Genomic DNA, 12,884 nt, shown 5'->3' on the forward strand with positions numbered 1-12,884 from the left:
GAAAGAATAGTGTGTTACAGATTCGGAAGTGCTAATATTGATGGATGTGTAGTTGTTCAGATTTTGTGCAGTTTTTGCCAGCTGGGTTAGAAGAAGAGATTCCCAGAAGCTTTAAATTAGTATCATGTTTTGAGGTCACATAAGACATACTGTATGTACCGAGACAGAGGGATGAAGTTTTAAGCTTCACTCATCAGAACATCAAAAGAGTGTTACAGATTAGGTTGGGCCCAAATAATAATCCACAAGGTTTGCACTGTGAAATGAACAAGGTATGTGAAAGGTGGGAATTACATGATTATTCAAGTGCATATAAGGAGAGTGTGGGTTTCTTTAAATGGTCTCTCTAGCTGAATGCTGCTATGGAATTTAAAGCCTACACCAGAACTATTTAGAAAGCTGTGTGTATGAGCCAAATATATATATTCTATTATTTGGGTAAATTACACACCACACCAACATTTTGCCTAACAGATTGAATTTTAAGGGCTTTGCTTGAACTGAATTGGCTTCATTAAGATTCCATCAAGGGGCTCTCCAGTCTAAAGGAAAAGTAATGCCCTTCAGGCAGTCCTGCATCACTGACAATCACCAGCAGTAACCACCCTAAAATGTCCATTTGTTTGATGATTTCGCCTGGGGTTTTGAGATCTACTGTAACATCGTTCACTTCAGAAAAATTATTTAGAACCCCTTCTTGTTGCTCTTGATTGCATCAAAGAAGCGCTTGTGCATGACTTTATATATTTAGCAATACACACATGCATTCTGGTGTTGAACATCTATTCGTTCACTGTTTTTATTTCTACTGCAAAATGACATTATGTTCTTAATTCTTCTTTATGATAAATCCAAAAAGATTAGTACAGATGAGTATAAACAGTATAGATGATGGCCACTGCATATTAATTATACCCTTTCTTTTTTCACTATCCTGTGTTTTCTAGGATTTCTCTAAAGGTTTACCAGTGGCTCCAGGCAATGGTGTTTGCTACTGAGACAATCAACAGAAAAGCTACCCTGCTACCCAACATCACTCTCGGTTTCAAGATCTACGATTCTTGCACAACCACGCAGCGGTCAATCTATGGGACATTTTGGATGCTCACAGGACACATGAAGCCTGTTCCAAACTACAACTGTCATGGGAGTCATTCTCCAGTCGCCATTATTGGGGACTCTGGCTCCACACGTTCCATGCTCCTAGCACGTATCCTTGGTCTGTACAGATACCCGCAGGTACAAAACTCCAACTTGAGATCCAGCATACTTCTACCCAACTATGTTAGAAATGGCAAGTAATTTAATAAGATATGATGAAGACAAAAGAGTTCAAATGGGCATGCAAATTCAACTACCTTCCTTATCACAATATTTCATTTTTATTGCACCTCACAAGAAAACTGAAATCAAAATTGATGAAACTGTTCAGTTGAATTTATTTCAAAATTCCCACCAATTATTTTAAAAGATATAGCAAATAGATGCAGAGGGGATATCATGTCTCTCCCTGAACCTGTAATGAGGTTCTTTTGAGAACTATACACAACCTTTAAGAGTAATTTTAAGCAGGGGGCAAAGCCAGCTTCCATGCAAGATGGCCAGTTAGGAACAGAGTTACTACAAAATGAAAACAATCCTGTGGATTCTGTTCCTGCATCCCAAGGCCAGAACACATTTTGGACCTTCATCTGATTTGAGAAGCAGACTGACAGTGCATTTTGGCAGTTGGTACAATATAATATGAGAGGTGTCAACAACTAAGATGGGGTGAGTAAGTGGGATCTGGTATGGCCTAGTGGAGCACTCTCTCAGAGTCCTGGCAGTGACATAATCCATTGGTGAGCAAGAGTGAGTGCCTGATCTCGTATCACCATGTTGATTTGGCTGCTTGCGCAAAACCACCTTCGTTGAGTATGCAATGTACTTACAACTAAATAGCCAAAGGGGACGACTGAAAGAGCATGGTAGGCAGTGACATCTCAAGGGCATACATCTAGTGGTGCCCGGCATCTGGCAAGGTCCAACATTGTGAATATACAAAGGAGAGAAGATGCCTATGGGCCAAACCAGCCTGAATTTAGGAAAGTGTGCATCTCACTACCCTTGAAAATTTGAAGCTAATAAAGGGATGTGCCATCTGGTTTCTGCATGGTTAACTCTGTGAAATTTATATTGGCATGGATGAGCAGGAGTCCAGATGTGGAGGTCGTGGAGTGCCTTGTGCAAAGATAGGACCATATCTACATGAGCACAGAATTACAACTCTGGTAGGCCACTGAAACAGCATTATCACGAGCCAGTGCCAATTGAATCACTAATCATAGCCCCTCTGATGAATATTTTTCTGCAGGGAGAAGGAAGAGGGCAGAATACGACCGGGCGCTGCTCTAAGCCATTGTACAGTGTTAGAGGAAGCTGTGACTTAGGCATGTCATGGATCAGTAGAATTTAGAGCAATCTATTGCATGTGCAATGACCATGTTTGATACTGGCCCAGACCTAAAGACTGGTGGTGCACTATCACACATAGTAGCACCACGTACTTGGAGTCACCTGGTTCTGCAGGGAGTATGTGTAAGAAGTTGGCTCGGTATATATTACCTGAGAGATAGTGTGCACAGAGTCCAAGGGTTCCCCTTAGAGGTTGACAGTGGAAATAATAGATAAGACTAATGCTCTATTTTGTGGTAGTGTGGTCGAGAAGTATGCTTATCAGAAGGTAGTGTTAAGCATTTGTTGTACACACACAGGCAATAAATGAGAACACACACTCAAAGACTTAACTCCAGGCCGATATGTTTTTATATAGAAAAAAAATATTTTCCTAATTTATTTTAGAACCACAAGATTCAGAATTCAAGTAAGTACATAAATTATAAGGTACTTGCATAGGTAAATATGGAACTTTGAATTAAAACAGTAATGTACACAGTTTTGGCAAAAATGGCAATAAGCTATTTTAAAAGTGGACACTGCAATAATCAACAGTTCCTGGGGGAGGTAAGTTAATAGTTAGTTTTTCAGATAAGTAAAGCACTTACAAGTTCAGTCTCCGGGACATAGGCAGCCCACCGTTGGGGGTTCAAGTCAACCCCAAACACCCAGCACGAGCAAGACAGGCCGGTCAGGTTAAGAGGTCAAAGTAGGGCCCAAATAGCATTGGCTCCTCTGGAGACCAGGGGTGCTCCGGTTCCAGACTGCTAGCAGGTAAGTACTGGCGTCCTTGGTGAGCAGACCAGGGGGGGTTTGTAGAGCTCTGAGGGGGTCACAAACAGGCCCACAAAATGCACCATCAGCGGCACAGGGGTGGCCGGGTGCAGTATGCAAAGTAGGTGTTGGGTTTTACATTGAAAGCAATGGAGGGACCAGGGGGTCACTCTGGTGATGCAGGCAGGGCACAGGGGTGATTATCAGGCCAGGCACAGACTGGGCAAGGATGAGGGCCGCCTGCTGGTCACTCCTGCACTGGCAGTTGGTTTCTCTCTGGCCTGGGGGCTGCGGGTGCAGTGCTTCTTCCAGGAGTCGGATTCTTTATTACCGGGCAGTCGCGGTCAGGGGGAGCCTCTGGATTCTCTCTGCAGACGTCGCTGTGGGGGTGCAGGGAGGTCGTCTTAGGGTGTCCACGTCATTGGAGTTACTTGGGAGTCCTCTCTGCAGTGTTGGTTCTTCTGGACATGAGCCGGGGGCATTGGGTGCAGAGTGTTGGGGACTCATGCTTCCGAAGTGAGGCTGCAGTCCCTTTAAAGATGGTTTCTTAGTTGCTGTTTTGGACAGAGCCGCTGTACATGGGAGTTTCTTGATCCTTTGGTTGCAGGGCAGTCCTCTTAGTCCTCAGAGGTCGCTGGTCCCGCTGGATGCGTGGCTGTGCAGGTTCTTTGAGACTGGAGACAGGCTGGTAGGGCTGGGGCCAAGTCAGTTGTTGTCTTCGTCATCTCTGTGGGGCTTTCATGTCAGCAGTCCTTCTTCTTTGTAGGTCATCAGGAATCTGGTTAGCTGGGTTCAGGGTCACCCCTAAATACTCAATTTAGGGGTGTGTTTAGGTCTGGGGGCAGTAGCCAATGGCTACTGCCCTTGAGGGTGGTTGCACCCTCTTTGTGCCTCCTCCCTGTTGGGAGGGGGGCACATCCCTAACCCTTTGGGGGAATCATGCAAAACAAGATGGAGGAGCCACCTCAGGGGATGTCCTGGCTGGAGGGTGAACCCTCCTTGTTTTTCTCATTATCTCCTCCGGACTTGTCACCTAAAGTGGGGGCTGTGTCAAGGGAGGCGGGCATCTCCACTACCTGGAGTGCCCTGGGGTGCTGTAACACCTGGCTTGAGCCTTTGAGGCTCACCAACAGGTGTTACAGTTCCTGCAGGGGAGGTGTGAAGCACCTCCACCCAGTACAGGCTTTGTTTCTGGCCACAGAGTGACAAAGGCACTCACCCCCATGTGGCCAGAAACCGGTCTGGATGTGGCAGGCTGGCAGAAACTGGTCAGCCTAACACTAGTAGTTGGACTGGTATGCAGGGGGCATCTCTAAGATGCCCTCTGTGTGCACTTCTCAATAAGTCCCACACTGGTGTCAGTGTGGATTTATTGTGCTGAGAAGTTTGAGACCAAACTTCCCAGTAGTCAATGTAGCCATAATGGAACTGTAGAGTTAGTGTTTGACAAACTCCCAGACCATATACTCTTTATGGCTACCCTGCACTTACAGTGTCTAAGAATTGGCTTAGACACTGTAGGGGCATAATGCTCATGCAACTATGCCCTCACATTTGACATAGTGCACCCTGCCTTAGGGCTGTAAGGCCTGCTAGAGGGGTGACTTACCTATGCCACAGGCAGTGGGTTGTGGGCATGGCACTCTGAGGGGAGTGCCATGTCTACTTAGTCTTTTTCTCCCCACCAGCACGCACAAGCTGTGAGGCACTGTGCATGTGCTGAGTGAAGGGTCCCCAGGGTATCATAATGCATGATGCAGCCCTTAGAGACCTTCCCTGGCCACAGGGCCCTTGGTACCAGGGGTACCATTTACAAGGGACTTATCTGTGTGCCAGGGCTGTGCTAATTGTGGAGACAAAGGTACAGTTTAGGGAAAGAACACTGGTGCTGGGGCCTGGTTAGGAGGGTACCAGCACACCTTCAATCATAACTTGCATCAACAAAAGGCAAAACGTTAGGGGGTAACCATGTCAACAGAGGCATTTTCCTACAGTATGTATACCCGGACATGATTTCTTGACAAAGTCAGTAGGGAAATATGGTGAAATATTATACCCAACAGAGCAAACTCCCTTTGACCCTAAATGTACTGATAAAACTAGTACTGTGGGAAGAGGTGAGAGGTTGCAGGAGACCATTTGGAATCAGCAATACACTAGTGATATTGTAGCCTTTTGTCTGTTGATAGTAAAATAGACATGCTGTTAGTTGGAATGGTTCACCTGAAAGGAAAGTTAGATTAAAACCTACAAGGATTGACATAGTGGAAGGCAATTTTGTAACCCAAAATATTGAATCAATAATGAAAAATTTCTGCACATGGAGAAAGTCCTGGGGGTGATTCATACCAAGTTTGAGGACTTGAAGGTCAGATCCATAGGCAATAACATTGGGACAGTATGTGTGTCTGAATAGGACCACGTGCAAACCCAAGATATATGTGGATTCTCTTCTGTATACACTGGTGGGTGAGGAATATTTTTCACAAATGTTCATTGTGGAAAGTGCACATTGTTTCTTTGGGTCGAAGCCCCTGCCCCTGATAGACCTTTAGTGGCATAGCTTCTAAACTACTGAGATTGTGATATGGTGTTTTGTCTTGCACAGAGACAGTGGACCGTACATAGAAGGGCACGGTTCTTTCCATATACCCCGACTTTCTACCTGCAGTACGAGAGGGCTCTCATGCATTGACACCAGCTAGAAGATTGCTAAAAAAAAACATGATGTAAAATATGCAATGCGCAGCTCAGTTAAATTGAAAATTATGTCTGCGGCAATCTTGAAATCTTCAGGGCCTCTAAGGTGACTGCTAATTATGCGAAGGAGATGTTTTGTCAGAGACAGCAATCGGTACACAGCAAAGAGAACAATTATCTGCAATAATTGTAGAATGAGTGACAAAGAGCTTGGTCATGAGTACGTCCCGGCAAAATTAAAAATTAGTTGGTGGTGCTCGTATTAACATGTCCCCATGTCAAAAAAATATGTGAGGGTGCATTTTGCACAGAAATATAGCGCCACATGGTAGATATCCATTTTGCAGAATTACACCAAATTTCGCATAATTATGCCAAACTGTCATGTAATTATGCAAAAGCAAATTATGCACAACCCTTGGTCCTGAGATCTTTATGGAGCCACCTGTAATGGGGTAAGGTGATATAAAGTTGACTAGATACTGCTACCAAGTTACTTTATAGTTGCCACTGTTCTTTACAGGACATTAACAAATATAATTTCAAGAAGCTAAATATGTTGTCGTTGAGAATGCTGGTATATGTGGATGCGTGATATTTGAAGGCACGGAGAAGAGATTCACCATGTGCTGTATGCCGCTTTTGGGTGGTATCATTTGTGAGGACAATTGGGTGCAGACTGGTGTTCCAAATGCCTGTGTTGGTAAACCCATTAGCAATATGAGATCCTAATTGACTGCATTTAAAGCAATGTTCAGTTTTACTGAGCAGTATGAACTGACAGACACCAGGCACCAGAAAAGGCCAAGCACTCAGGGCCTGATTTAAACTTTTTAGCACCGCATTTGTGTAATTTTTTGACGCAAAGCGGCATAAACTTACAAAATATAATTGAATTTTGTACGTTTCCGCCACTTTTGCATCCAAAAATGAATCACATGCAGCGCAAAAAAAAGTATAAATCAGGCCCTCAGTGCTGCACCTACATGCTTTATTCTGCAGCACACAATGCCTTTTCCCAACTTGAATACTGGCGTCTGTCAAAAGATGTATACATGGGTTGAGAGCTAATACATTCTGCCTCACACCACTCCCCAGTGGTGATGAGGATCACTGTTCCCTCTGCTGAAATATGCAGGAGGTTGTAGTGGTTCTTAACCACTGAGAGAGGTTGCCTTTAGACCTGAAGTACCACATGCCACTATTTAATATTTTTAGCTCAATATTGGGTTTATGTCTATCATATGTATGGTGTGGGAAGTCTTTAAGGTGTGCATGGGGGTGGTACGTCTAAACAATCTAGTGTGTTTCAAACCCTAGCCAGTATCTCATAAAAGAGATTCAGGTTTTTGAGGCTTATTTCACCCAAAAGGAGAACAGAGAGGTTTTAAAATATGTGCACAAGCTGATGTTGCAGTTCCGAGAGTGAACTGCTACGAAAGTGAAATTCCTAGGTAAATACACCAACACTGTGTCAAGGAAGAACAGCCAAGTATAACACTGGTGAGGCCGACTTGTCCATTGTGATCTGCCTAAAACATACTGGAAATTAAGACTGGCATATTCATCTATACCTTGTAGGAACCATGGAAAACTAGCTGACTTCACCCAATATTATAAGCTGTTATATATATCATGAGCTGCGAAATCTTAGACTGGCATTGAACAATATTTTGCCAGAGCTACACTGGCCTAGCTTGAGCAACACAGAGGACTCATTGGCATAGCAGCTGACGGTAGCTGGGTTAAGGGAGGTGATTCAGAACATGGCGGGGGAGCATCTGAGACGAGTAGGTTGATGAGAGAGTTTTAATAAGAAATATCGCTATGTGCTTGCGTTCACTCTACAGGCTATGTTAGAGGAGGGCTTAAGCAACATAAAAGGATAATGGGCTGAGTGCTGAAATTATTCAAACACACCCCTCCAGTCACAGATCTGGGTTAAATCCATCATTATTTTGCTCACCATGCCACCCCAGGTTGGACCCAGCCATGTGCAAATCAGTCTTGACCCTGCCCTTCATGGGAACAGTGCAGCTTGAATTAACAGGTCAGGTCCTCCCTGGACCTGAAACAGGTATCCTGGGACTGGTTTTGGGGTATCACCCCTCTTCAGCCAGCTAGCTTGAATCCAGTGGCACAGTGAGCAAGGGTATGCCCAGGTGTGCCTGCTTGCTATGCCACTGGATTCACGCTAGCAGCACCAGATATTGAACTATAGGCCTTTAGAGTTTCTCAGTGGGTACATCATTGCAAGTGCCATGCATTAGGATATAATGCACTTGTAATAAGGCAGGAGGGTAATCTGCAACATTTATGACCAAGTAATCATCTGCCAAAATCAGGCACCATATTTGTAAGTAGCATATGCAAATCAAGTCCAGTGCCACACCTGCCTCATACATCAGTGGTACTGGTAGGGCTCATTAGACAGATGAGCATAGTGGCATGTGTAGTATGGGCATGGCATTGTCTTGCTCTACTATGGATGCATCATTCCAAATTCACATGATCAGCCAGTGCTTGATAACCCATGTGCCCCTGCAATGGCAGGACCGAGGATGCGCACCCAACTTCTTCGACTGTGGCTCTCCAAAATGAAAGAGAAGTATCTCAAATTGCCAAACTGGCATACCCATTTAAGTTTTGTAGCACATATGGCATTGTGTGGGGAATGACAAAACTCTAGACCATTGAAAAGGGCATAGAAGCTGGTCACGCACTGCTGCAATTAATTGTACTGCATGATTAGGGTCCATCCTGAGTGTTAAAATGGCAATTTTGAAGACTGTTTCACCTGCAGCACTGTCACTTCTTAAACCACTGCAAGACTGCAGTCAATGGAATAGGAGTAAGTTGTCAACCATGATGCAATGTGCCTCATTTGTGCTTTTATTCTAGTATTTGCTTTTAGGGCAGACATAAAAAATGTTTCACTTCTGCAGGTCAGGAGACCGTAGGTCAAGCTTCTTACCTGGGTTACCGACATAGAATGTGCATCAGTAGAGCAAATGCAGGACCCATTACATCGGTGTCTGTATCTGGTGCAGATGGGCTCAGCACTTTGAGAGTCAAACATTGAGAACTAGCTTCATGGGCTACAGGAAATAACATATTTCCATTTAGAGAGTGTATAACAAAATAGTATTCACCATCAGCCACAGCTCTTCTGCCATATTAAAAACATGTTGCATATACTAGACTCCAATAACTAGGTGATAGCTAATATTTTAATCAACTCCAAATCACTTCATTTATATTCATTTCTCTCCAATTGTACTTTTAGGAACAATGGTATCTTATTATTGACAACTGGGTGCAATTGAAGACGCCCATCTCCTTATCACACACATCAAAAACGTTGTATCAGTAAAGACCAGGAAAGGGGCCACAAGTTTGACTTCCTTAAACCCTTACCAGGTGTCATCTACATCCACTTCTGCTAGGCTCCTTCAAATGTATTCTGGAATTTGAGCCCATCTAGATTATTAGGGTTATGTCTGCCCTGCATTGATGTTCATTATCTCCCTACAATTCCCTGCTCAAGGAAATGTTGTTTAAAATATCTACATATATTTTTTTTCATCAGGTCAGTTACCTATCAACAAGTCCACTCCTGAGTGATCGGAACCAGTTTCCTTCTTTTTTCCGGACAATTCCTAGTGACGACTTTCAGTCTCGTGGTCTTGCGCAGTTAGTGGTACATTTTGGCTGGACTTGGGTGGGTCTCCTGGCCGATGACAATGACTATGGTCAACTGGGCATCCAACTCTTGAAACAAGAGTTGGTTCGGTCTGGGGCCTGTATCGCCTTTCTGGAGAACATCATCACTAGTCGAACGGATAGGAATTCATTGCACATAGTGCAAGTGATCAAAAGCTCCACGGCCAAAGCTGTGGTCATTTTCTCTTCTGACCCCTTCGTAATTCCAATTATGGATGAGATTTTGAGGCAGAAAGTGACTGGGAAAATCTGGATAGCCAGTGAGGCCTGGTCTACATCTCCTGTCCTTTCAAAGGAGAAGTATTCCGAAATTCTGGCTGGCACCATTGGGTTTGCAGTCCACAGCGGAGAGATGGAAGGCTTTGAAGAATATCTCAGCAATGTCAAGCCTTTCCTACCTTCCAGTGAACCCTTCATTAGAAAGGTCTGGGAGGAAGCTTATGGATGCACAGAGCAAAAATCTTCCCAAGTTTTTGATGACAATAAAACACATTCCTGCAACATGAGTGAGAAAAACGAAGAAACTCCTGCAAAATACATTGGCAACACTGATTTGAGAATCACTTACAATGTCTATATGGCTGTCTATACTATTGTTTTGGCATTGCAAGATCTCATTTCCTGCAAAGAGGAGGAAGGACCTTTCTTCGGTAGGACCTGTGCAGAAGGATTGGAATTCCAAGGATGGCAGGTAAACTTTTTTTCAACCCAGCATCATCAATGTAAAAATAAACAATCACTGGCAAAGCCAATAGGCCTGTCTTTTGCGTAGCCCAAGCACAAAGAGACAGGCAAAATACAGGTACATAATCACAAGCACACAAACACAGTGCATACGTTCACCCATGGGGAAACAGACCAGCAAAGACATTCATTCACAAAGACTAATGTACATGAAGCAGCATATGTAAATCATCCTTTAATGTATACACACAAACAATGCACCTACATGCACCTATATATGTACAAACTAAAGACATAGAAACACAATAATCATACAAATAGCATAATATAACTATAATCAGTAGACATACAGGTTCCCTTGAGCACACACAAGAGGATTGATAAATGCATAAAATAGGGGTTTGAGGGGTTACAAGGCTGATTAAGCGCTAGTGGATAAATGCTCGTATAAGAGGCAGAAGGAGGGGGAGATAGAAGGCTGACTAGACGGAAGTGAGTGTGGTCGTATGTGATTGGGTAGTCTCTGCAGGGATATGTGTATTATTGGATCGATCATTAGAGAGGTTAATTGGTTGGGCAAATAGCTGCATGAGCAAAAGCATTGGTGTAGGTGAATGAATTCATGTATAGGTGGTGTCACCTATGGATATATGGATTGCCAAAGCAATGGATGAGGATAGGTGAATCAGTACATGCAAAAATGGATGTTGGATGAATGGCTGAATGAATGAGCTTGGATGGGTAGATGGATGTATGAGTGCATGAGATCACGAGTGGGTCTGTGTAGGGACGAGTGGGTCTGTGTACGTAGAGATGTGTGTGAGAGAGAAAGAGAGAGTGTGCATATTCACATGTGTGTGCGTATGTGTGCGCCCGCTGAATTTGTACAAAAATCAAATCATGCAATAATGGTAACACTTACCCTGACTGTCACTTGTGGGAATTCTTGTGGTTAATACACAATAACAAACACTATAACCTGCGGGGTAATCGAGGAGGGTGCGATAGATCGGCGCCAAGATTGAACGTCTTTGACGCTGCTTACTGAGAGCAAGCTGCCCCATCTAGGTGCTACTACAAAGTGTCTTTAATCAAACTATGCTCGTAATGATATGCTGCTCTGGTACTTGGCAAGTCAGCAGATGACTATGGCTAGCATGGGAAAATGAACTACAAAGAAGTCCACATGTAAACACAAAAACCTTTCAACGGATGAATTCCTAAAAGGAAACACCCTGTGCTGCACAGTTAACGTACATCACAATTAACATGTTTCAGATGTCTTCAAAGCCCAAACATGTCTGTCCTTGGAAAACGGATGGCAACCTTTAATTGATGTTCTGGTTCAAAATAATGCAGCGCCTTATTCATCCCTTCCATACTGTCCAAATCAACTCCATCCAGTTTTTGCTCATTTAAGTCCTTCATGGACCATTGGGGCACATTCCATACATCTTCATCCTAACCAGAAGCAAGCACCATACTTAAGAGGTGCAGCCTATTTTAAGAGGTGTGAGTTTCTTCCTGAATTGCATCTTGCATCTTCCCTGGCATCCCTCTCCCATCTCAGAAAAAGGTTTGGTCTCTGTCCAATAGAATGTGCTTCTTGTCTCCCCATTTCTCAATTCTACAGCTTCTCCACTATGTGAAGACTCTTGGTTTGCAGAAAAGAGGTGGTGTTGAGCTGGTCTTTGATGCTCACGGGAATCCTCCAGCTCTGTATGACATTGTTAACTGGCAGAGAGGTCCAGGAGGCTCACTGAGACATGTGAAGGTTGGGAGCTATAATGCCAGCGCACCTCCAGAAAAGATCCTCATTATCAACAACACTGATATCCTTTGGGACAACGGGATGTCACAGGTAAAATAAATCCCTTATCAGACCAGTTTTTAACCTGCACTGTAGCCTGCATTTATTGTCAGTCATGTCCTGTTTTTTCATGTGTTTTGAATTTATTCAGCACATTCTTTTTAAGGGAATGTGCTGTGAAAAAAATCGGACTTTTTCTAGGTAGGGTTCCATTTATTTTTGTACTTTTACCAGATATTTAAATGTGTATCAGCCTGTTATTCACATGAATGAGAGCTAAACTGACAGCAAGGTCCTGTGCATATCTCTGTTGCATGAAGCAACAGCATAGTTGAACTTCGATAAATCTCACCCATGCCCCCAACCATAACATACATAATTATCCAGAATAATGCAAGCAACAAAGAGAAAATCTCATACATGCAGGTTTTAATACATGCCTGTAAACGTAGCCTATGAAAATAAAATACAGCTTCCAAAAACATATTTGTGAATATTTAAACTTTAATAAATTGATGTAAATAAACTATTTCCTCAAAAACAATTGATCCACTCTAAGTTGCACATAAATTCTTTACTTCTATAATAGATAAATAAATGGTTCACTTAAGATGAAGACAGTTTCTGATTCTCTTAATGAAGAAAAATGTGTTTTTTTCAGTCCAGACATTTCCAGCCCTTCATGTTGTTTCATGAATTATAAACTGAAGCTTTATGTAGTTTCAATGTCGTTTGACTTTCAATTAAACTGTTGTCC

General features: G+C 43.2%; 1 protein-coding gene across 1 annotated transcript in view; it reads left to right on the forward strand.

The window, feature by feature from the left end:
• The first annotated feature begins 981 nt into the window (after positions 1–981).
• The window catches only part of LOC138267258 (extracellular calcium-sensing receptor-like), a 58,190-nt gene continuing 46,287 nt past the window's right edge, over positions 982–12,884 (forward strand). The window contains 3 exon segments of the mRNA XM_069216115.1: positions 982–1,239; positions 9,500–10,324; positions 11,951–12,178. Of these exon segments, the coding sequence (XP_069072216.1) occupies positions 982–1,239; positions 9,500–10,324; positions 11,951–12,178 (1,311 nt within the window).

The sequence above is a fragment of the Pleurodeles waltl genome, chromosome 12 (genome assembly GCF_031143425.1).
Source record: "Pleurodeles waltl isolate 20211129_DDA chromosome 12, aPleWal1.hap1.20221129, whole genome shotgun sequence".
NCBI lineage: Eukaryota > Metazoa > Chordata > Amphibia > Caudata > Salamandridae > Pleurodeles > Pleurodeles waltl.